At 42.5% G+C, this 24,918-nt stretch overlaps 1 protein-coding gene across 1 annotated transcript; it reads right to left on the reverse strand.

Annotated features, from left to right (window-relative positions):
- On the reverse strand, positions 1-24,679 carry LOC129710978 (protein-lysine 6-oxidase-like). The gene is made up of 7 exons (XM_055658310.1): positions 23,800-24,679; positions 18,124-18,232; positions 11,761-11,898; positions 9,568-9,724; positions 7,828-7,923; positions 2,158-2,273; positions 1-1,282 (listed from the first exon to the last, which is right to left on the reverse strand). The coding sequence occupies exons 1-7, from the start codon at positions 24,362-24,364 to the stop codon at positions 1,276-1,278; spliced, it is 1,188 nt and encodes a 395-aa protein (XP_055514285.1). The 5' UTR covers positions 24,365-24,679; the 3' UTR covers positions 1-1,275.
- Positions 24,680-24,918: the final 239 nt, after the last annotated feature.

Below are 24,918 nucleotides of genomic sequence, written 5' to 3' on the forward strand. Positions count from 1 at the left end.
TTTCTTTTAAAATACTTTATAAAGAAGGGATATTCTTAAAGAATTCAGGGAGCAGATTGTCAAATAAAAGGATAGGTTATATATAATCTTGTTTAATGTAAAGGATGAACATTACATTTGTGTGATGTGGTATATAAATAACCATGGTTATGGGGTACAGGAGAAGAAATAACTTTAGGAAGCACCAATCCTCATTTTAACACCAAGTAGATTGCAAACGGGTGGCAAAATTGGCATGTATACCTCAAAAGTATTAAATTAATAATTGCTAAAATCTAGGAACCACTTCAGACCACCAAAATATATGGTGCGCTTGCCAATATCTTTGGAGATGGCGACAAAATCTGTCCAAGATTTGATCATTTAATTGTAGACGTCTCAGCCTCTTTTTAGAAGAAAGATGACTTTAAACTCAGCTTGCAGAGGTGGATATAAGATATGGCATTCTCAATGTAAAGTTGAATTATTGCCATAAAGAAATTATGATCACATTAATGAAGGTATGATAATCCAAACATTAACAAAAAATATCTCAGTGTTCTGTGTAATGAAACACACAAAGTGAACATTAACTTCAAAAAATACTTGTATTCTTAACTACTACAATACTGAGTTTGGTTTTATGATAGCTACTATTTCCATGGCTCCTTCCTGCAGGGAAATATCCAAACACCTTTTAGTGGGTGCCCTATATATTGTAGTTAAACCCAAGAGCGCAATGGGTAGGGAACTGCAGCTGGCCAACAAGGTTCCTTTACCATAGTGCATTTGATATTCGCCACACATTGGGTTCCTGATTCCATGTGCCACTTTGAATAACTTGGGATGGAAACACAAAGGAGCAAGTCAAATACACTTGCAATCCTGAAAATGCATAGTTAGGCCTTTATGATAAACATTTAGTTACCGGGCAACTTTTCACAGAACTGCAGAAAAAACAGGCGTTGAAGAAAAATATATTTTGCTAAAATTTCTGTTCACTCAGAAAGACAAACTCCCTGTGACTATTAACATCACAGGGAGAATCGTGCCAGGAAGGAAAGAGAGGAGAAACAGAAAACAATATAGATCATGATTCTTGAAACCAAAAATTATATAAAAATTAGCACAAAACTCCCTCCCTGCAATTATTCTATGTTGACATCTATATGTCATATAAAATTGCCAAATTCCTCTATAAAACTTAAATACAAACACAAAACCAAAGAAGCAAAAAGCTGGAGACTGTAGTACACACTTCTGTTCAACTATGACTCCAGCCATTGGGTCTCATCCTTAGAATCTGTTGAGAGAAATGTCACAATATTATAACTGAATTAGAAATAAAAACAGAAGCAATTTCAGACTATTCACTAATAGTATCAATATCTTCACTACTTCTGTTGAGAGCCAAGATCTAAACTGCAACACCAACAGGTTTTTAGGACAACCAATCTGGGCCTGAAAATCAGTCATTTCAATCACTTCACTTTGTACAATTATCAAGTAAAAATAATCCACACAGGAAGATGAACCTGGTAATCTTCTTTCAAGTTGTCCTACAACTTTAGGCTGTGCACACCATACGCAAGAAGAAAATAGTCATCTTTTAGTTTTACTACATGAAGAATTGATACTCCTCCTACCAGCTTTGTATATACACTGCAAATCAAAAAGAAAGGGAAAAATGTTGGATCCCAGCTCAGCCAACATCGCGTAGCTTCAAAAGCACAGAAACAGCTCACAAATAACCCTGGAGTAAAGGTTGCTGAGATTGGCCTCGATCCTCACCTAAAGAATGATTTCCCCAGAAAATGCTATGAGGAAGATGATGGGCTCCATTTTGAATTTGGCATTTACGTACTAACACAAATGTATTTACAATGCAGCATTTACAACAGTAAGGCTGTGGACAACAAGACATGTAGGCTCACAGGTAAATGGATTGAAATATGAATTGTGAAGTAAAAAAATAAAGAGAACAAGAAAATGTCATTAAAAGTTCTTCTGGGAGAACTGATATTGGCACAAACATAATGGGACATTTAGTTACCTCTGCCCCAAATTTTCAAATGTTACACTAGATGCACAGAAATAACAGTCCCATTTGCAGCTGGTTTGGCCTTGAGATTCAGAGCACAAGAGGCTTACCATGCAATTTAACCAACCAACACATACCTTGTGATTCTGCAATTTCTGGCTGACACATAGCTCCCAGTATAAAGGATATCACATCTAACCACATTGTTTGTTACATCTGACTCTGGTACCAAGAATCCTGGATTCACTGAAACCTACAGTGAGAATAATATGAATTGTTTAAGAATTACTAGCATAAAATTCTAAAGCACAATGTTTAGAACATTCAGCGCCAAGGATCAGTTGGCGACAAGCCAAGCATAACACCAATTGGAAGAATTGCAAGAGTAAGAGGTTTTACAGTGTGGAGCCAGGCCCTTCAGCCTAACTTGCTCACACCAACCAACATGCACCATCTACACTAGTCCCACAGCCTGCATTTGGCCCATATCTCTCTAAACCTGTCCTATTCATGTACCTGTCTAAATGTTTCTTAAACGTTGCGATAGTCCATGCCTCAACTACCTTCTCTGGCAGCTTGCCCCATACACTTACCACCCTTTGCATGAAAAAGTTACCCCTCAGGTTCCTATTAAATTTTTCCCCCCCTCACCTATGTCCTCTGGTTCTCAAATGAACTAACCTGTTTCTGGAACGATGCTATACATAAGACAAGCATTCAAATGTGAATGATAGGCAAAGTTTCCACCCTTAACCAATGCTTGGTGATGTGATGGAAAGTCAGCATCACAAGGGTAAACCTTATCAGCAATGCTTCCACTCAGAGTGGACTCCGCCAGACCGCCTGGGCAAGTTGTTCATCAGTCATTCATGTAATACTCTGTCAAATCTATGGAGAGAACAATTGAATGAGTTTCACGATGGCAGAGTTGCTGCCTTGCAGCGCCAGAGACCGGGGTTGGATCCCGGCTACGGGTGCTGTTTGTACGGTGTTTTATGTTCTCTCCATGACCGCGTGGGTTTTCTCCAAGATCTTCGGATTTCTCCCGCACTCAAAGACGTACAGGTTTGTAGGTTAATTGGCTTGGATTTGTACACTTGGTATGTGTAAATTGTTTAAAGTGTAAATTGTCCCAAGTTTGTGTGGGATCGTGTTAATATGTGGGGATCACTGGTCAGCGTGGACTCAGTGGGCTGAAGGGCCTGTTTCCGTGCTGTATGTCTAAACTAATCTAAAAGACAGGTCTTACAATTAAAATTAACTCTCAGCGTGTGGTATCACACATGAAATATCTTATACAAACTGGGGCCAGCATTCTCGGAACGCAAGCTTCAGCAAAAGGCAGCCAACACGGAACTGCACTACCTAAACTCAAATACCTTTGCAGCCAAGCAAGTCCATGTTTATGAAAGTAGAGGTGCAACTTAGAGCAACAAGATGAGAAACTTTCCAAAGCAGAATAAGAAGAAATCCTTCCGAATACTGATGATTGAACCATTCAATTGTCATATATTTACAGACAGAAAAAACAGATAATGTGTTTTGGACATAAATTCACTGTCCCCAGAGGTAAGGAATGGCAGAATAAATTTATGAATTAGTTTGAAAAGAATCAATCATGGTTCACATCCTAGAAATTGTATTGAACACAAAGCGGGTTGAAATATTAGTACAGTACATGGTGTAGGAGCTGAGGGAACTTGTGGTAGTGTGCTATGGACACCACTATATGGACACCACATGCTCACTGTTGGTTGCAAGGACAGCAGCAGCAAAAGGTCAAGGAGTGAAGTTGTGTGAGGAACCCCCACTTAATGGCTGTACAATATATTAAGGAAAGGGGGTGAACAACCTTTAAGAACAACAGCTTGCCCTCATGAAGTAATTGACCACAGGTTTCACAGAGCATGCTACAGTCTGTCACAGATCATCTTGACAAAGAGCATTAGGACAGAAATTTCCATACACTGAGGCTTTCGTGGGAATCTCAGGCACACGTTAGAAAGATATATGAAATAGAAGAAGGTGTTGGCCATTCAGCCTCTTGCATCTGCTCTGCCATTTGATAAGATCAAGATTGATCTTCATCAGTTCATAAGTTGTAGGAGCAGAACTAAGCCATTCGGCCCATCAAGTCTACTTCACCATTCAATCATGCCTGATCTACCTTTCCCTCTCAACTCCATTCTCCTACCTTATCCCCATAACCCCTGACACCCGTACTAATCAAGAATCTATCAATCTCCATCTCCATTGACTTTGCCTCCATAGCCTTCTGTAGCAATGAATTCCACACATTCACCACCCTCTGACTAAAGAAATTCCTCCTCATCTCCTTTCTAAAGGCACGTCCTTTAATTTAGAGGCTATGGCTCTTCTATCTAGATGGATCTTCTAACTTATTACCACTTTCCTGTTTCCTGGAATCCCCATATCCTTTGATTCTCTAAACATCCAACAATCTGTTAATCTTTGAAATGATATCTGCATGTTTAATGGAGCACTGGTGACAAATATAGGGCAGTTTCCGCATATCCACAAAATAGAAATCTTAAAGGTTTGCTTTTGTATATAAATCAGGTAGGGATCATCAACTTTCTTGGCCAAGAATAGAGACCAGCTTATTCTATGCTGAGCTTCAAAGCGCAACTCGGTGAAGTCCTGGCATTCCTTTGTTGATTTTAGCTAAGAGCAGATGGTTAGGGCAGAAATGGAGAAATATTTATACAAAGATAAATATGAGCCAGGGCTCTGACTTCTGATCATCGTCTAGTGATTGCAGCTGCAATTACACATGGATGTGATATGAGGACAGAATGAGTCTAGAATGGGTTTCCAGCAGGGTTAATAACCTGCCAACAGTCACTAGCCAGGCTTAGCTTTGATGAGCCAACACTTGGGAGTCCAGACAACATCTGAGCTAGAATCCAACCCTTGAGGAGAGGAAAGGAAACTGAAACAATTTAATCACAGAGAGCTGGCAAGCTCCCACCCTCTTGTTAAATTAATTTTGACCAGGCAGAAATGTGAACGGATGATGTGACATTCCTCACACCACAAGTCCAGGAGACAACAGCAACTTGTGAATGCCAATCAAAAGTCTACAGTGACTTTTAGCAGAAACAGAACGTGCACTTTGAAATCACATTTCCCCAATACACACAGATCTCCAAACTTGCAACATTCAGACTGGAGCTAATGACAAGAGTGTAATTCATCCAGTTACCTGAATATGAAGTCAGTTAGAGCAGTTTATCTATAAAAAAAATTTCCCTAAACTCTCGACCTGCTTCATTATTAGATTGCTAGTTTGTTCATCGAAATTTCATTCAGCTTTTGCTGACTAATGTCATTTGCACCAGTTGATAAACTGAAACAGAACCATACTATATTAGTATACTCTAAAACATAGTTAGGTTATATATTATAAACAATTTCCTTTAACTATTAAAAACATAATTCTACAGTTTTTAATATTAAAATGACAGGAACAATAAGAAAAAGTTGTATTACTAACAACACTTGACCTTCCACCTTTCATCCCTCTCTTCATTTTGTCTAATGCACTTATTAATATTATGCTTGTCTGCAATAATTTTTCTAAACCAGAAATGTATGTCTTAATAGATTTTATTTGCGTTTGCATTTTGCATTTCAAACTTGAAGTCCCCAGAATCAGAATCCATTTTAACCGCAGTCTGACCATAAAATGACAAAGAAATGAATTGCCCGTTAAATTGCCTAGTTTAAACAATTGTTTTAAATTACTTTATTTTTGAAAAACCTGGATCGTAAAAATAACATTTAAAAATAGTAAATTATTATTTGATGAAGTTGATCGCGGATTTTGAAAAGTAAGAATTACAGGAAAGACAAAAGCTCGATTTAGGAACAGCGTCAGATTCCATAATCAGGAACAGCTTCTTCCCAATTACCAGATTTAGGAACAGCTATTTCCCACTGTTATCAAACTACTGAATGGTTCAGCCATAAACTAGGGTGCGGTCCCCATTTTCAAACTACCTCATTACTACAGGCCATGCTTTAAAAAATATATTTGCACTTTCTCTGCAACTGTAAAGCTATAATGATACAACATTATATTCTACACTCTCGAATGTTTCCCTTTGCACGAACTGTAATACTTGTGAGTGACTTTATTGTACTCATGTTAGCGTGGTTTGGCTGGATAGCAAGCAAACAAACTATTTTAATTGCATCTTGGTACACACATGACAATAATATACCTAGAACAGTATAGCACAGGAACCGGCCTTCGCTGACCCTCGCTGTGCGCTGGTTAGAAATCCTGGGACAATTTTCAGATTCAATTCAATTTTATCGATTGTCAGTGTACCCAGACAACGAAATGCATTTAGGACAAGAGCGACATTTAACGATGTGTGTTAAAAAAAATAAGTGTCCGGGGGGGGGGGGGGGTGGTGATTGGCGTGTGAGAAATGTTGTTGAGTAGTCCTGCAGCGGCCGCATTAGAAACTGATAAAACAAAGTTAGGCAACGGAGAGACCTGTAGCGCCTCCCGGATGGTAGGAGGGTAAACAGTCCATGGTTGGGGTGAGAGCAGTCCTTGGCGATGCTGAGCGCCCTCCGCAGACAGCGCTTGCTTTGGACAGACTCAATGGAGGGGAGCGTGGAACCGGTGATGCGTTGGGCAATTTTCATCACCCTCTGCAATGCCTGTAGACAAGCGTGCCATACCATACTGTGATCCTGTTTATGCTCTCGATACTAGAAGTTCACCAGTGGTAGAAGATGACCTTCTTCAGTCTCCTCAGGAAGTGATGCTGATGAGCCTTCATAGAACAGTATTGTGGGTCCAGAGGTCATCGGAGATGTTGACTCCCCGGAACCTGAAGCTGACCCGTTCACCTGTCCCGTTGGTCATGGGGTGTGCGTGCCGCCTCTGGACTTCCTGAGGAATTTTGGGCACCACATCTGAGGAAGGATGTGCTGGCTCTGGAGAGGGTCCAGAGGAGGTTTACAAGAATTATCCCAGGAATCAGTGGGTTAACCTATGATGAGCATTTGACAGAACTGGGCCTATATTCGCTGGAGTTTAGAGAAATGAGGGGGGACCTTATTGAAACGTACAGAATAATGAAAGGCTTGGATAGAGAGGATATGGAGAGGATGTTTCCACTAGTGGGAGAGTCTAGGACTAGAGGTCATGGCCTCAGAATTAAAGGACATTCTTTCAGGAAGGAGGTAAGGAGAAATGTATTTTGTCAGAGGGTGGTGAATCTGTGGAATTTTGCCACAGAAGGCTGTGGAGACAAAGTCAGTCGATATATTTAAGGCAAAGATAGATAGAATCTTGATTAGTGTGGGTGTCAGAGGTTATGGGGAGAAGGCAGGAGAATGGGGTTAGGCGGGAGAGATAGAGCAGCCATGGTTGAATGGCGGAGCAGACTTGATGGGCCGAATGGCCTAATTCTACTTCTATCACTTATGATCTGATGGACATGATGCCTAGATAAACTGATCTCATCTGCCTGCAAATAATCTATATCCCTTTACTCCCTGCAATTCCATGTGCCTATCCAAAAGTCTGTTAAACACCACTATCATATCTGCCTCCACCACCACCCCTGGCAGTGGATCACAGACGCCCACCACTCTCTGTAAAAAACCTGCTTCACACATCCGCTTTAAACTTTCACCCTCTAACCTTATATCTATGCCCTCAAGTGTTGGAGAAAAAGGTTCCAACTGTCTACACAACCTATGCCTATAATAATTTTACATACTTCTATCGTGTCTCCCCTCAACCTCCAACGTTCCAGTACCTTTAGTATGTAGTTTCCAGGAGCAACGTCTGTAATGTCAATCCACTGACAGTCGATGTCGGCGTTGTATGTATCGTAACAACCTGGCCCCAATCCCTGTTAGGAAATGTGAATATTTAATCGGTTAAAACACAAATAATTGGGCAAGTGTTCATGTTTAAAAAAAAAAAAAAAATGGCCGAAAACCTCTGGTCTCAATTAGGTGTGTAGCGATCAGAGGTAGGAGATGTGAGGAGCAAGGTGTTAATAAGGGAAGAAGGGATTGCCCACGTTCTTGATTACTCTGCAACCGTGCTCCTGCTTTGAGGTTGCATCTACATGTCAGCATATAGTGGGTGAGAGTTGAGTCAAATTGAACTCGGATTGCGTCCACAGTTCTAGTTCATACATGAACGAAGTTCAAATTGATGAAATGCCAGCCCCCTTTCAACAGCACCCCAGATCAAATAACAACCTCAAGCAATGTAAATTGAAGTTATTGGGCGAGTGGGAAAGAATTCAAAATACACTAAATAAGAACTCAAAAATTATTTACAGAATTACTGTCGAGTGAAAAGAGGCAGGTTGGAAAGGCATTGTTTGAAATCTGGCACCAATACGTGCATATCTGGAAAGTTAGTGAAGATTGCTACTCAGTCCCAACATAACCCCTCCGCAATATTCTCTCCCACCGAGTACAAATACCAGCAACTCAAAAACAGCCTGAATCTATAGCAGGTCTCACACAGAGACATCGGCTTATTGTCAATGAAGCTGGAGGTACAGTTGTCACATAAACTACAGGGATTCTCCCTCATAAGCACAGTGACACAGGAGGAGGTGCACCTTAGTGTTTGCTGAAGCATTTAGAAATTCAACCCCATTCCCCATCTCATTATCCTACCACCTAGATTTCCCTTTTCAATTATATATCCAATTTCATCTTGAAAATTCTTGTACATTCTTGTCCCATCAACAGTACATGCAGTGCACCTGGATCACTACAATGCCTCCTCACCTGCCCACTGGTTCTTTTGCCGTGACTTTATTCTTTAAGAAGACCTGAATGCCACTATGGATAGGTGTCAGTTTTCATGGCTACCCAAACCCAATTGGTAATTTTTTACATATCTAGTTGATATTGTAACATGGAGACATTGTTCTGAGTAAGAGGATGGGAACAAAAATCCTTATCGCCCCCTCTATAGACTACTTCCCATCCATGGTCCATAAAGATCAAAGTAAGCAAAGTGAGAGAATGAGGGAAATGTACTGTTTCTTTAAAAGAGTGCTATCTTGTAATAATTAGTTACTACCTCGTGTGGTATATGACACTCAACACACCAGACGAACATGATTGTTTGTTACCATCAAACATCAATAAGTATCCGATAATGATAACAAACGTTGGAGTAACTCAGTGGGACAGGCAGCATCTCTGGAGAGAAGGAATGGATAACGTTTCGGGTCGAGACCCTTCAGACTAGTCAGGGGAGAGGAAAACAAGAGATATAGTCTGAAGAAGGGTCTCAACCCGAAATGTTGCCCATTCCTTCTGTCCAGAGTAGTCTGAAGAAGGGTCTTGACCCAAGACATCACCCATTCCTTCTCTCCAGAGATGCTGCCTGTCCCGCTGAGTTGCTCCAGGATTTTGTGTCTATCTTCGGTTTAAACCAGCGTCTGCTGTTCCTTCCTACACCGTATCCAATAATTGATGTATTCCAAGTCAACACAATCAACAAGTTGTCTGCATCACTTTACCTGAGTATGTGCTGTGCAAGCGTATCTCCTTCGAACACCAGGGTCACACGTAGTGTCCTCCAGGCAGAAGCTAGCCTTGTGTCCTTCAGCCACCCTCCTCAGAGTGGTTGTCTCCAACAGATCATAATGGCTAAACTGATCCATGCTGTGATAATGCCTAAAGTGAAAGAAATTCAATAGCAAGAATTGCCTTTATATGGCACCTTTATTATCGAGGACCATCACAAGCTGTTTACAGGGGGGAGGGGGGTGGCAGTAAACAACATGCGGTAATGTTACAAAATATATTAAGGCAGCGTTTGTTCAAAGATGTAGATCTTAAATGAGCTAATCAGAGTGATAGAATTATTCTCAGAGTCAGCATGAACTCAATGGCTGATTGGCCTTATATGTCATAGTTGGAGTCAAACAACATGTAAAAATAAGGAAGGACTGGCAGAGAGGTCTAGGGAGCCAATACCAGAATTTGCCCGTGGAAGCTGTGAGCACGGTAGACTATGAGTAGTAGACCTCGAGTTTGTTGGATATCCATCTAGAGACAACAAAGACATGAGTAAGGGTATCATCAGAAGGTGAGCTGAGGCAGATGTGGATAGTATTACAGAGGTGGGACCAGGCAGGCTTTGTGATGGTCTGGTTTAGAGGTGCAACGTTCAGCTTGGGTTCTAAGATGACACCAAAGTCGTACACAATTGGTTTCAGCAATTGGTTTCAGCTTCAGTCATTTGCCAGTAAAAGGGACAAATTTGTTAGTGAGAACAAATACAATGACTTGGGCTTCCAAACATTTAGATGGAAGAAATTCTATAACATCCAGTACTGAATGTTAGGCAAGGAGTCTGATAATTTAACACCAGCGGAGGTGGATAAGAGATGGTGAGGTGGAGTTGGGTATTATCAGCACATGTGGAAACCCTTTGCATATCTTTCATTAATTGTTTTTTATCTTTCTACATCATCGCCTATATCTCTTGTTTCCCTTGTCCCTAACCAGTCTGAAGAAGGGTCTCGACCCGAAACGTCATCCATTCCTTCTCTCCGGAGATGCTGCCTGCACTGAGTTACTCCAGCTTTTTGTGTCTGTCTTCGAAGCCAACAATGTGTTGTCCAATGTCACAGAGATGCATTGTGCAGATGAGAAGCAGGATGGGGTCGAGGCTAGATCCTCGAGTTGTGCTGATGTTGACGTTGCAACTGCAGGAGCCATGGCAGCCTATCTGAGAGAGGAGCAACGAACATGATAGAAAACTGAACCACAGGAGTGAGGGCTACAGAAACATAATTAATAAAATAAAATGAATAAAAGAACATTGAAATAAAAACTGGCAAAGTAATTAATGAAGACAAAGTTCAGAGGATCCATGAATAAGAGACTGTGAGAGGGTTTTTTCATTGTACTCACTAATCTAATAATCATTGATGCCTCAGTTTTGCAAAATGTGTGATTTTAGTACAAAGAAAGTACAAAAGTATGAAACTGAATTCTACCCAGAGCTTGGCATGTTCTCTTCGTCTGTGGACAACCAGACTTGTTATCTCTCCAGCACTACCTTGGCTTTGCTGCTAAAATGAACACTGCTGCTTTTTATTAGTTCACTGTGTCTAAATGTTCACAACATTGAAATATCATTTCTCTTCATAAGTGTGTAAAGATGAGAATACCAAAGTTCTTGATTTAATGCACAATGGGCAGGACCTCACTGAAATGGCAGTATATTTGATCTCAAAGAATACATTTTGATTGACCCTGCATGAACTACTTAGCTGAAATCTCCTGCAGTCACATACTGTTCCATTATGGATCCAGGAAGAATAATAAAGAGAGTGATCCAAGTGAACATAAAGCACCCAATTCTTGGGTAACACGTGGCTCGACAAATACTGACTTCCAATTGATCTTCAACCCAAAAAGCCCTGCTCCCTGTCAGTGGAACTGTAATGTGTAAATAAGAAATGGAACAGGTTTAGTGATTTCCAAAGTTTAAGATAGCAAAATAGAAAAGTTGAAGTAAGCCACATTTTAATTAACACAAAGGTAGACACAAAATGCTGGAGTAACATGCAGCACCTCTGGAGAGAAGGAATGGGTGATGTTTCAGGTCGAGACCCTTCTTCAGACTTGTTCAGTTCCTTGTTTAAGCAACACGTAATCACTACCATACATAGCAGAGGGATCACATTCAGCATACTTACTGGTGACAGCTGTGCCATTCCCAGGTATGTTGTGGCCTGTTGGGGAGGAAGTCCGCAGTTCCTTGGTTCTTGACTCTTTGTGGAAACCTTAGGAGTACCCTAACGCTGAGGTCATTTACTCTGGGGCCATAGGCTGACCTGAGGCAAAGAGTCAGACATGCTTTAAGCACAGAATTATTTCCAACATGGAACTGTTATTTGAGTAGGATTAACTTTGAGCCAAGTATTTGAAAACCATCTCATTTCACTTAGCTGAAATGCCAGAAGTTGTACTGAAATTGTAGCCAGTTACAGAAACATCCAGATGTAGACATATAGAATTGGACAAGGAAAGATTTTTATGGTTAAGTTCTTAACCTTTTCTAATGAATGCGAATTCAAAACATGAAGAACTCAATTTCTCCATGCATGAGACACAGCATAAATGAAAGACAGGACATGTTGATTTTGGATTGAGAATCCCAGTGCCCCATTCAGAAATTATTGAACATACTTGGGCTAATGTTCCGATCAATTATCTGGTGAATCGAATCATTTAATTGGATGCCATTGGAATCAATTGATAGAAATTGATAATGACTCCCTACTGAATACAACTGAATTGTCTGATGTGGCAACCCCCTCTCCTCCCCTCTCTCATAAGGCAAAAGGTATAGATGTGTGAAAACGCACACCTCCAGATTCAGGGACAGTTTCTTCCCAGCTGTTATCAGGCAGCTGAATCATCCTACCACAACCAGAGTACTAACGTGTCTTACTAAAATGGGTATACAGAGAAAACCATTTTTTATAAAAGGTGTACTGCTTTATTTGAACAGGAACCCGATTCACCTCATTATTGGTGTCGATCTAAACAGAATTAATTTGGTAAAAGTATTTTTTTTCTTGACTCGTTCACATGTTACTCAGAAAGTAACATTCTCATAGTTGTTCATTTTAATAAAACTGTTGGTTATTTTTCAATCCATTACCACAATATCTTGTTATAATCATATTTACTTTCCCAATATTCAGACAAAGCCAGCAACTACAAAGATCATTTGCGGTTGAGACTGGGGTTTTGGCCAGAGGTTCGTGGCTTTAAGAAACAGCAAGCACTTGTGGTTTAGAAGATCACCGAGAAGGTAAATGCCCTTGTGACCAGTATACACACATATAGCAGTATTTTATACACATTATGTTGCAATCAAACCACAAATTCTGCAGAAAATCTTTCTACTGTAGACAAATGCACTGAACCACTGAATGGCCGAGTGCGGCTTTGTGTCTCAAATACTACAAATGAGAGAGCCACAGAAACAAGAGGCCCCAGAGTTTTCATTGGACTTCTTCACATGATGCTGGGAATAATAGCTTCCTCTAACATCTTTTCATTCTTTCACATTGGACTTCGGAGATGCACTTATTGAGTTTAGTTTCGTTTATTGTCACATGTACCGAGGTACAGTGAAAAGCTTTTGTTGTGTGCTAACCTGACAGCGGAAAGACAATATTTCAAATGAAATGTTAAATGGACGTCTTGTCTGGACTTCAGGTGAGTTTCCTTTTGCTACGTCAATAAATATCAGTAAATTAACACCAGCACAATAACAGTTATTATAAATCTCATTGTTGTTTGTAACATATGCATTTTAGTGACTATCTTTTCAAAATACACAGAGTTACATTGGCCTAGAATTATTTTGGGAGTATGATGGAATTATAAAGGGTGCATTGTACAAGAATTTAAAACAAAGCACCACTTTGACAAAGCAGTCTAATTGGCTCATTTCTTATCTTCCACTTTATTTTTCTTAGGTTACTGGTCTTCCACAGATGGGCTTTGGTCCATTATATAGAAAGACATTGCAAGACCAGGTGATGCATGAAGAATTGGTTATTGCATTTCTAATGAGCAAAGGTTTTAGGAATGTAGCCTATAAGGCACCATAATATGTGGCTACCAATTTAAAACGGCTTGCTGATCTCTACTTCAATAGATTTGGATCATTGTAGACCAAGTCTGACTCATAAAGGAAGTTGCCAAAGGCCAAAACAAACTTAAGTTTGCTTTTCCAAAATCACACTAAATGCAATTAAAGAGGTCAGACATAAAATCTGAACACACAATGAACAAACTGTGATGAGGTAATGCTTTTATTTTCAGAAAACATGTTTAATCTCCAGCATTAATACTGTGCCATGTAATATTCCTCCTTCTTTTGTTGTCTTACCTAAATGTTGTTGTGCTATAGGACTGTATGTTTAAAGCTCGACCATAGGGGGTCAAAGACGCATAGATAGTGAGCAGTGGTCAGTCATTCAACTAACTATGATCACCAGAGTTTAGAACTGGACATTCGCAATCCCCACCTCAGCTCTGACATGCTGATGCCAGCCACATTTCTTACCATCTGAAGAAGTGTCCTGACCCAAACCATCACCTATCCATATCCTCCACAGATGCCGCCTGACCCGCTGAGTTACTCCAGCACTTTGTGAAACGTCACCTATCCATGTTCTCCACAGATGCTGCCTGTCCTGCTGAGTTACTCCAGCACTCTGTGAAACATCACCTATCCATATTCTCCAGAAATGCTGCCTGACCCGCTGAGTTATGTCAGCACAGTTTTACTTACTTCCACCTTTATTAAAATCAATTGACTGCAAAGAACTAGGTTCATCTTGCATCATTATTACTCTTTGTGGCTATTTGTTGTGGGCAATCAAAACGGTTTAGCCAAAAGGAATATGCAATTTTAAAAAATAATTTTCTGCATTACATTCTTTGATAAAGGAATCAAAAGGATTTAGTGAAAAGGCAGGGTTGTGGAATCTGGTTGGTCTTTTGAATATCTATCTTAGTTTAGTTTTGAGATACAGCACAGAAACAGGCCCTTGGGCCATCCGAGTCCGCACTGACCAGCCATCCCCTCACATTAACACAACCCTGCACAAACCAGGGACAATTTTACATTCACACCAAGCCAATTAACCTACAAACCCATACATATTTGGAGTGTGGGAGGAAACCAAAGATCTTGTAAAACACCCACGCGGTCACGGGGAGAATGTACAAACTCTGTACAGACAGCACCCGTAGTCAGGATCAAACCCGGTCTCTGACGCTGCAAGGCAGCAACTCGACCGCTACGCAACCATGCCGCCTCATAAACTTTGGGCCAAATGGTCCTTTGTTTTGAGTTATATTTTTTACTCTTTTGTATTACAGTTTGATAAAATTACTACTAGAGTCCAACACAATTTTTAGCAGACTAGAGTCTAGAGAGATTAAGTATGGATTAGACAATCATCATCCACCTATCACTTGCCCGGCTTTGCCCTTCCCCCACCTCTTTTTTTCAGCTCTCTCCCCCAACTACAATTAGTCTGAAGAAGGATATGGACCCAAAATGTCACCCGTTTTATTCCCTCCACAGATGCTGCCTGACCCGCACTTTTCAAGTCGCTCAAGATTCCAGCATCTGCAGTTCCTTGTGTCTCGATTAGTAACATTGTTTTTGTCGTCTTGACTCTTTTAAGAACAAAAAAAGTTTTTTATCTACAACTGAAAAGTTGCAAGTTATAGACTGAAATAATTGACTGGAATGTACTGGACCTGGCATAACCATGGCATGGTGAAGAATATACAATTCCTGACATTTATTTCTTTCATTTGTGAGATTTGGCTCAGTTAATACAAATGCATCCAAATGTCCTGAAGTAGGAATTTACAAGCCTTCTTAAATAACCAGCCACTCAGTATGGATACCGATATATAACATTCCTAAAATCTTTGCTCAAAAGAAACATTAACTAATTACTTCTGTGTCACCTGTTTTTAGTTTTATTAGCTATTTAATGTTCCAAATCCCACAGAGTGAGAGATCAGTAACTTTAACGAGATTACGAAAAGAGGGATGAACCATTTTCATACTGCTGTTTTAAATCGCTGAAGAAAGCACCTTTTATAATTCCCCAGGCATTTCCGAAATAAATGAAACAGCTACTATTGTAATATGAGAAACACAATCACAAATCCACACACGGGTAACAAGTACCAATGATACCCGCAAATAACAATGAGATAACAATTAGATTTATGAATATTAAACTACTTTAGAAGTGTCAGTTGAATTACTGTTGTCGTGGGCACAGGGCTAATTTGCCTCATCTTTAAAATGGGATCTTTTAATCACCTGTCGGACTGAAAGGGCCTCTGTTTACCCTGTCTCTGGAGGACGGGGAAGGCGATCAAATTCACCTGTGATTCCTTAGACAGCTGAATAGTGATTGTACGGTGGGGTGGAAAAGAACAATAGACGAGAGGTTGGAGTGGGACAAAGCCTGGCAAGTAATAGGTGAACGAACGCATGTGAGGATGTTGATCAGCAGGTAGCTGGACAAAGGCCAGAGATCGGGAAAAATAAGTGCGAGAAAAGGTATTGACAGGTTGTGAATTGTGAAACCAGAAGAAGGAATATGGGGGAAAAGGTAAGAGACTGGGGTTGGAGAGAAAGATAGATCAGCCATGGTTGAATGGCGGAGTAGACTTGATGGGCCGAATGGCCTAATTCTGCTCCTATGGCTTATGAACTTATGAATAGCTGACAAATATTCACCATCCATATTTAAATCAGCCACACATCAAAATTCAGGAAAAACAGCAAGAGAAAGAAAATACATTGATTACACAACATTTAGAGATTAAGCATGCTTTCTTTTACATGCTATTACACTGCCCCATCACATGAAGCTTACTGGTGTGAGTTCAGTTTTACATGTGCTTGCCAACACAATTTCTTCTATTTGTTCTGTGCCTTTCTGGTCCTTGTTTCTTGTGTTTCAAAGCCTTCACCAAAGTTATGGAGTCCTACAACATGGAAACAGGCCCTTCATTGAATCTGTTCAGTACGTCATGCGTGTTCATCCAATCTCTCCTCTATCTGTGCACAGTGGGGAAGGGAGTGAAGACTAGCAGAGTGAGTGAAGAATTGATTTTCTGTTGCAAAACATCAGTTAGTGCAATAAAAATAAAAGAGAAGAAAATATTGTCATGGGGTGCACAAGTTGACATTTTTTTAAGTATGCATGTAATAGGTGTTAATGGTTATTTAAAAATGTTAATATTCCACTACTGATATTCATGGACAGATTTTGTGGTGACAGAAGGTGGTGAGCTACAATTGGCTGTAAATCCACTGAGGTCCATTTTACACCGTCATGTCAAAAATGAAGATCGACAGCAGGATGTTTTGGAATTGCACCATTCATATTCATTTCTATTTAATTAATTAATGGCTTAATATCACAGTGTATGGGTTAAAAACAAAGACTGGTTAATCCAAGCAAAATTTCCTGAAAGCTTTGGGCTGTCCCATATAGTTTTGGATAGTTGTGATATTTATTGTTTTATGTGTGTGTGTGTAGGAAGGAACTGCAGATGCTGGTTTTAACAGAAGATAGACACAAAATGCTGGAGTAATTCAGCAGGACAGGCAGCATCTCTGGAGAGAAGGAATGGGTGACGTTTTGGTCAAGACCCTCCTTCAGATATATGTGTATATATATATATATATAGCCACAGGGCCCAAAGAGACTTATGTACTTTTAATAACTATTGTTTGCCCTTTGACCAAAGAGATTTTCCTCAAGTAAATGCATGAAATATAACAATTAGTCAACTCCCTAACAATGCTCCATTGACTTTTCACTCACAATTCAATGTTCAGAATATTCTATAGCACAGTAAAATGAAAAATGAAATGCGAATAAGCACAAGGTTCAACTCAACTTAAAACTGTCTATCAAAGAAAAGACACAAAGAGCTGGAGTAATTCAGCGGGTCATCCCTGGATAGGTGACGTTTCGGGTTGGGACCCTTCTTCAGACTCCAGCACTTTGTGTCTTCCCACAGTAAACTAGCATCTGCTTTCCTTGTTTCTACATACTGTCTATGGAAGGACAGTAATGAATTTACATGAATCAAATCTAAAACCCAAGCCCACCTAACTTACTATAAGGTAGAATAACAAAGATATTTTTTTTAAACTGCGTCTCACGCACCACACTGATCTGTCACAACAGTGATGATCAACTAGAGGAAGAAAATGTTTAAACCCTGGCATGAGAACACTCGTAAAAGTTTCTGTTTTAAAGAGGAGGAACTACAATTAATTATTCAAAGTGCATGTATCTGTAATAGGTATCACAATATCATAAATCTGATCTATGGTTTTAACAATACATTCTGATAAAATATATGGAATCTGTAACTTGAGAAGCCACAAGCACTCCTCATGAGATCTGAAAAGGATTTATATCTGTAATGTCTGATCCTTCCTGTCATCATAATAGTTCACCACTAGAGTTGGTGCGTTATACCTTGAGAGGCAATTTTCTTCAGCTGCACACCTCAGTGCATACATGTGTACCCTCTGGATATATATGGAAGCTTGAATATAATATGGATCAGGAACCAAGTCTGGAAGACCTAGAAAGGAAGCAGAAACATTTTTGGAATTATCTTTTCTAAATCAATGGAATTTTGACATTACTGGCTACAAGATATATCATCCGTGTAGGAAGGAACTGCAGATGCTGGTTTAAACCAAAGATGCTGGAGCAACTCAGCAGGATAGGTAGAGAAGGAATCTCTGGAGAGAAGGAATGGATGACGTTTCGGGTTGAGACCCTTCTTCAGACTGATATGATCAGTATCAGTAGAGTCACTTTGAGGTTCCAAAAATCTTACACAATCAACCAAAGTGTCCATCAGTCACTGAAGATATTGCCTATAACTGATGCAAATTATTTTTCTTCAATGAAACCATGGATGAAATTACACACTTCTTCTGTCCCAATATGCAAATAGATATTTCAGGGATGTAATGACCCACCCTTGTGTATGTTCAACCTAACAGCGGACAATGTTAAATCGTTTTTGTTGATCATTAAATCCAGAATTATCTTACCAATTTATTCTATGAGGATTGTGGAGAAACGGAAAGCTGGCTCCAAATAATGTGAATGTGGTGCCTGGCTTTCAGTTGAGTACTTTTCTAGTGCATCACTGGAAAGTCACTTCTAACTTCAACTTGACAAATAACATGAATTGCCTGCATCTTCATTGTTTATGTGGACCAGGTTTTGTTCCAAGCTTCCCCCAGCACCGTTCCCCCACCCCATCTATGTTACATTGACTACTGCAATAACGCTTCCTGCGCTGATGTGGAACATCAATTTCATTACATTTTGCTACTAACTTTCACCCTGCCCTCAAATTCCGACACCTCTCTCCCCTTTTCTTAATCTTTCCTAGGAGACAAAATATCTGCTGATATCCACTACAAATCCACTCCCATAACTGCCTAGACTACAACTCCTCTCAGCCGGTCTCTTATACGGACACCATTCCTTTCAGTTTCTACATCTCCACCACATCTGTTCACAAGATGAGGCTTTCCTCTCCAGGTCATTTGAAATATTCTCTTGTTATTAGGAAATGAAGCTTCACCCCACTCTGGTTGACCAAACCCATACCCATATCTCCTCTACATTTACATCCCAGCCTGAGGAGAGTTGGGGTTGATTTTCAACACTACTCCCCCCAGACAGGACAGGGATAGAGTTCCTTAGCTCTTGCCTTTCACCTGACCAGCCTTCACATCCAGCACATCATTCTTCAACATTTCCGCCAGCTTCAACATGATCATATCAACCCTGATCTTCCCTCACTCACATCCTGTCTTCCCACCTTAACCTCAGCCTTCCATCACCCATTTTCCCTCCTCAGCAAACTTTGGATCCCCTCTTGCTGTTGTTCCCATCTGCCACCACCCCTCCTTATTTGCTTCCATCTTTCACCTTTCCTTCCTTTCCCATTCCAGCCTTTAGTTCTCCACTTATCACCACCCAGCCTCTGTCGCTATCTCCTCTCCCCTCCCCTCCCCTTCTCTCCTCACACTAACTGTTATTTGCCAACCAGCCCTTCCTTGTTGTATCCACCTATCATTTGCCCCCCCCCCCCCCCCTTGCACTTTACCCTTGCTACTTCTCTCTAGGCTTTCAGTCTAGGCGATGGGTCTTGACCTGAAACATTGATTGTCCATTTCCTACCATGGATGCTGCTTGATTCATTGAGTTCCTCCAACAACTCTCTTTCTTTTTGCTATAGATTCCAGCATCTGCAGTCTCTTGTCCTTCCAATAATATTTGTTGACATGCAATAATTGTTGTAAGGTTTATAATAAGTTTCCTATGTGTGTTTGAACACTTCTTCTAAACTGACTAACATTCCTCGGTTCACACAATAAACAGGATAACTGGTCATCCCTTTTGTGTCATTTCCGTGAGCAAAGTGTAATAACTGATCTGCTGGATATGGAATGCTTCATTCTGTGCTGTATGACTCATTTACACTGTAAACTACAGGCTGGGAATGTCAGTATTCAGCAACAACCTGGTTTCATGAATGAAAGAAAACGTGTTTGGCTTGAGTAATGAGAGCACGTGGTGACATCTGAACGTGCACGAGCAGGATAAGCAGGATGAAGAAACGTCTTGTCCCAAAACGCCACCAGGAATACTTTTCTCCAGAGATGCTGTCTGACCCGCTGAGTTACTCCAGCTTTTTGTGTTTAACATATTAATGAAACTGCAGTTGTTAATTTTTGAATTCAAGTTGATTAGATATATGGTAGACAAAAATGCTGGAGAAACTCAGCGGGTGCAGCAGCATCTATGGAGCGAAGGAAATAGGCAACGTTTCAGGCCAAAACCTTTCTTCAGACTGATTAGATATATCATCATTCAAGTCCATTTCAGTTTGAAATGATCCATTTATGCGTGATATAATCCATACTGTGTTTTGGTTTTGTTTAGGACATTGTAAACCAGCAATGTTATTCTGTTAATTACGTTCCTCATCCTTTGAGTAGATTGAAATGTCATTTTCATTCGCCATTGATATTGCTACAAAACGTCATAACCTTCTCCCTCTAAGCTTCTTGCCTCGTCTACATTTCTCTCTTCAAAGCTATTTCACGGGGAAGCTACAGTTTCACATGTGGCATTTCACATCAGATGTGAGACTGATTTGGTTGGCTCTTTATGTGGCAAACTCCAAAGCCAAGACACAAAAACAATGATGATGCAGCATGGCCCCAGTGGATGAAGTTGGGCAGTGAACAGAAATCCTCAATATGATTGATTTAGTGCCGGTTTTGGCCAGAACTTGGTGGGATCAGCCGTTGCCCTCTGACAGGCAACAGGATTGAAATGGAGACCATACCCCACTGTGTTATCTGCTCTCACATCAGAGATTAGTTCTCCTGCGGCATAATCAGGCAGTGATAACATATTTTTGGATTTATTGAAGGAAAGAATTCAAACAATGATGCCTGAGAAACAATCATATTTGCCAGAATTGTTTTAGTTCAGATTACCGGCACTAAAAAAAACATGTTTAAATGTTACTAGAACAGTCGGTTCCATATCATTTCACACCGTGCAGAACCAGGCAACTTTCCTGACATCAATAATCTGAGCCATGTCAGAGAGGAATTCATTCTCAACTTAGTATTGGCCAACTTCACCGCCCACTGCTCTTATTAATAGTCATTGTTCTGAACAATAATGGATCAGCTATCTCAGCCCACCCATTTTTCTCCCACCATCTCCCACCTCCCCATGATCACCCTACTCCTTTCCTCTCCATTCCACACACATTCCCCAATCCTGAGTCCCCCATTTCGCGTTCCGTAAGACTGTGAGACATAGGAACAGAATTAGGCAATTCAGCCAATCAAATCTGCTCCGCCATTCAATCATGGCTGATCTATTTTTCCCTCTCAACCCCATTCTCCTGCTTTCTCCCCATTACCCCAGACATCAAGAACCTATCAATCTCTGCTTTAAAAATACCCAATGTCTTGGCCTCCACATCCGTCTGTGGCAATGAATTCTTCTGATTCACCAGCCATTGGCTAAAGAAATTCCTCCTGGTCTCCTTTCTGTAAATATGACCATTTATTCTGAGGCTGTGCCGTGTGGTCCTAGACTCTCCCACTCACTCCACATCCCCTCTCTCCACGCCTTTCATCATTCCTCTCCCCGTCCCACACACCTCTCCCTCTGGCTTTACATTTCACCCCTCGTACACCCCCTTGTTAATATTCCACCCATCTGCCAATTAAACTTGCCAGGCTTTGCCCCACCCCAGCTTCTCTGTCAGTATGAAGGAGGTTCCCGACCAAAAACATCGTCTATCCGTTCCCGTCTACAGATGCTGGCTGAGCCACTGAGTTCCTCCCGTACTTTGTGTTTTGTTCACGATTCCCACATCTGCAGTTTCTTGTGTCTCTACCTTAACACAGCTTAACATCTTCATGAAACTTGCGGATGAGCAGACTATTCAGCCACACACACAGCACACGCCGGGTGAAAATGCGAGCCTGGGTGAATGATTGGGGGACAACAAGCGGCCAGTGTTTGACCTCAGGGGACTCGAGGAACCGCAGAAGCTGGAATCTTGACCCACTGAGGTACCCCAACACTTTGTGTTTTACCTCGAGGTACCTTCACGGGCTCAGGATAGGGTTACAAGACGCTGGGACAAGAATCTGCACATGCTGGTTTACACACAAGGACACAACGTGCTGGAGTAACTCAGGCACCATCACTGGAGAACATGGATAGCTGACCTCAGGTCAGGACCCTTCTTCAGACCTATCACCTTCACCTATCCATGTTCTCCAGAGATCTACCTGAGCCGCTGAGTTACTCCAGCACTGTGTCCGTTTGTGTTTTAACCAACGCATACAGTTCCTTGTTTCTCCATGGACATGGGACATTCCGGTTCGGGACCCATCTGACTGAAGCAATTTGTGTCCTTTTGGTTATAAAACGGCCCCGTGCCTGCGAACCCCTTGTTACTTAACTCCCTTCATGCTTGTTAGAAGAAAAATGAATTCACGCGATCTCCCCCCAGCCCAGCCCACCCTACCCCACCCCACCCCAGCCCACTGCCCCCACGGGGGTGGGTCTCACCTTGCTGGAAGTAGCGGGTGGCTGAGCCGCCTGTGCGTCGTCCCGCGGGCCAGGACGAGTAGAAGTTGTAGAAGACGCTGTTCCGGTTGGAGGGATGCCGCGGCTCGTCCGCCTGCGCTCCCCGGTACACGGGGCTGTAGCCGGCCCGGGGGCTCCCTCCGTCCGCGGCCACTCCCTGCGTCAAGTTGACAGCCCGGCGTCCGTAGAAGCCGCGGGCCGCCGCCGCCGCTGTCCTCCCGGGACGGGCCGGGTACCGGGGCTCGCTGGCCGGGGGCAGCGCGTTGAGCGGGGCGCGGTAGTATGGTTGGGGACGGCTCCTCTCCACAGCCGCGCTCAGGTACACGCTCTGCACTTGCGGATGAGCAGACTATTCAGCCACCCACACAGCACATGCCGGGTGAAAATGCGAGACTGGGTGAATGATTGGGGGACAACAAGCGGCCAGTGTTTGACCTCAGGGGACTCGAGGAACCGCAGAAGCTGGAATCTTGACGCACTGAGTTACCCCAACACTTTGTGTTTTACCTCGAGTCACGGGCTCAGGATAGGGTTACAAGACGCTGGGACAAGAATCTGCACATGCTGGTTTACACACAAGGACACAACGTGCTGGAGTAACTCAGGCACCATCACTGGAGAACATGGATAGCTGACCTCAGGTCAGGACCCTTCTTCAGACCTATCACCTTCACCTATCCATGTTCTCCAGAGATCTACCTGAGCCGCTGAGTTACTCCAGCACTGTGTCCGTTTGTGTTTTAACCAACGCCTACAGTTCCTTGTTTCTCCATGGACATGGGACATTCCGGTTCGGGACCCATCTGACTGAAGCAATTTGTGTCCTTTTGGTTATAAAACAGCCCCGTCCCTGCGAACCCCTTGTTACTTGACTCCCTTCATGCTTGTTAGAAGAAAAATGAATTCACGATATCTCCCCCCAGCCCACCCCAGCCCACCCTACCCCCAGCCCACCCTACCCCAGCCCACTGCCCCCACGGGGGTGGGTCTCACCTTGCTGGAAGTAGCGGGTGGCTGAGCCTCCTGTGCGTGGTCCCGGGGGCCAGGACGAGTAGAAGTTGTAGAAGACGCTGTTCCGGTTGGAGGGATGCCGCGGCTCGTCCGCCTGCGCTCCCCGGTACACGGGGCTGTAGCCGGCCCGGGGGCTCCCTCCGTCCGCGGCCACTCCCTGCGTCAAGTTGACAGCCCGGCGTCCGTAGAAGCCGCGGGCCGCCGCCGCCGCTGTCCTCCCGGGACGGGCCGGGTACCGGGGCTCGCTGGCCGGGGGCAGCGCGTTGAGCGGGGCGCGGTAGTATGGTTGGGGACGGCTCCTCTCCACAGCCGCGCTCAGGTACACGCTCTGCTGCTGCTGCTGCTGCTGCTGCTGCTGCTGCGGGGCCCGGCTGCGGTAAGTCGGCGGGCGGTAAGCAGCGCCGCTGTTGAGTAAACTGTACACTTGGCCGTTGTTCTGCCACTGAATCTTCTGCCTCCACAGTCCATTCCGTTCCACTTGCCCGGCCACACCACCCCATCTACCAAGCACCACCCAGCAGCAACACATCGCCACCAATGTCCTCATGGTCGCTTTTTACAAAATAATAACTGTGTTAATAATAATTCTAAATCAAAGTGGTCAATAGCCAGTGCGGGCAGGTACTGGCTGCACCTCACAGTGCAGGAGAGAGCACTCGGTTTTACCAAGTGTCTGGGCATCTTACTGTAAGTGTACTCAAGGCTGACGAGCTCAGATGGTTTAACCCCTTGTACGCGGGGCTGCAGCCTCCAAACTCTGCTCGCTGCATCCCCGTTCTCCCGTCAGCTTTGAACACAAGTCCACTCGCCGCTTCAAGGTGGAATAGACAAGCTACAGGACAGGCAGCATCTGGAGTGAAGGAATCACGTTTCGGGTCGAGACCCTTCTTCGGACTTTTTCGTCACCCATTCCTTCTCACCAGAGACGCTGCCCGACCCCGCTGAGTTACTCCTGCACTTTGTGTCTATCTTCAGTGTAAGCCAGCATCTGCAGTTCCTTCTTACACCTTGCAGTTGAATATCAAGCTTTGCAACGCTCTGATCTTGGCTGAATGTTGATTTCGGTGCAAGAACCTCGAACAAAAGGGACGCATTTATTTT

The sequence above is a fragment of the Leucoraja erinacea genome, chromosome 29 (genome assembly GCF_028641065.1).
Source record: "Leucoraja erinacea ecotype New England chromosome 29, Leri_hhj_1, whole genome shotgun sequence".
Taxonomy (NCBI): Eukaryota; Metazoa; Chordata; class Chondrichthyes; order Rajiformes; family Rajidae; genus Leucoraja; species Leucoraja erinaceus.

What these genes read in the sequence shown, in the direction of transcription:
- LOC129710978 (XM_055658310.1), bottom strand. Translation starts at nt 24,364, where the DNA reads ATGAGGACATTGGTGGCGATGTGTTGCTGCTGGGTGGTGCTTGGTAGA. An exon ending in GAATGGCACAGCTGTCACCA is followed by an intron (nt 9,725 to 11,760) that starts GTAAGTATGCTG and finishes CTTTCACTTTAG; the next exon opens with GCATTATCACAGCATGGATC. An exon ending in CTTGCACAGCACATACTCAG is followed by an intron (nt 7,924 to 9,567) that starts GTAAAGTGATGC and finishes ATTTCCTAACAG; the next exon opens with GGATTGGGGCCAGGTTGTTA.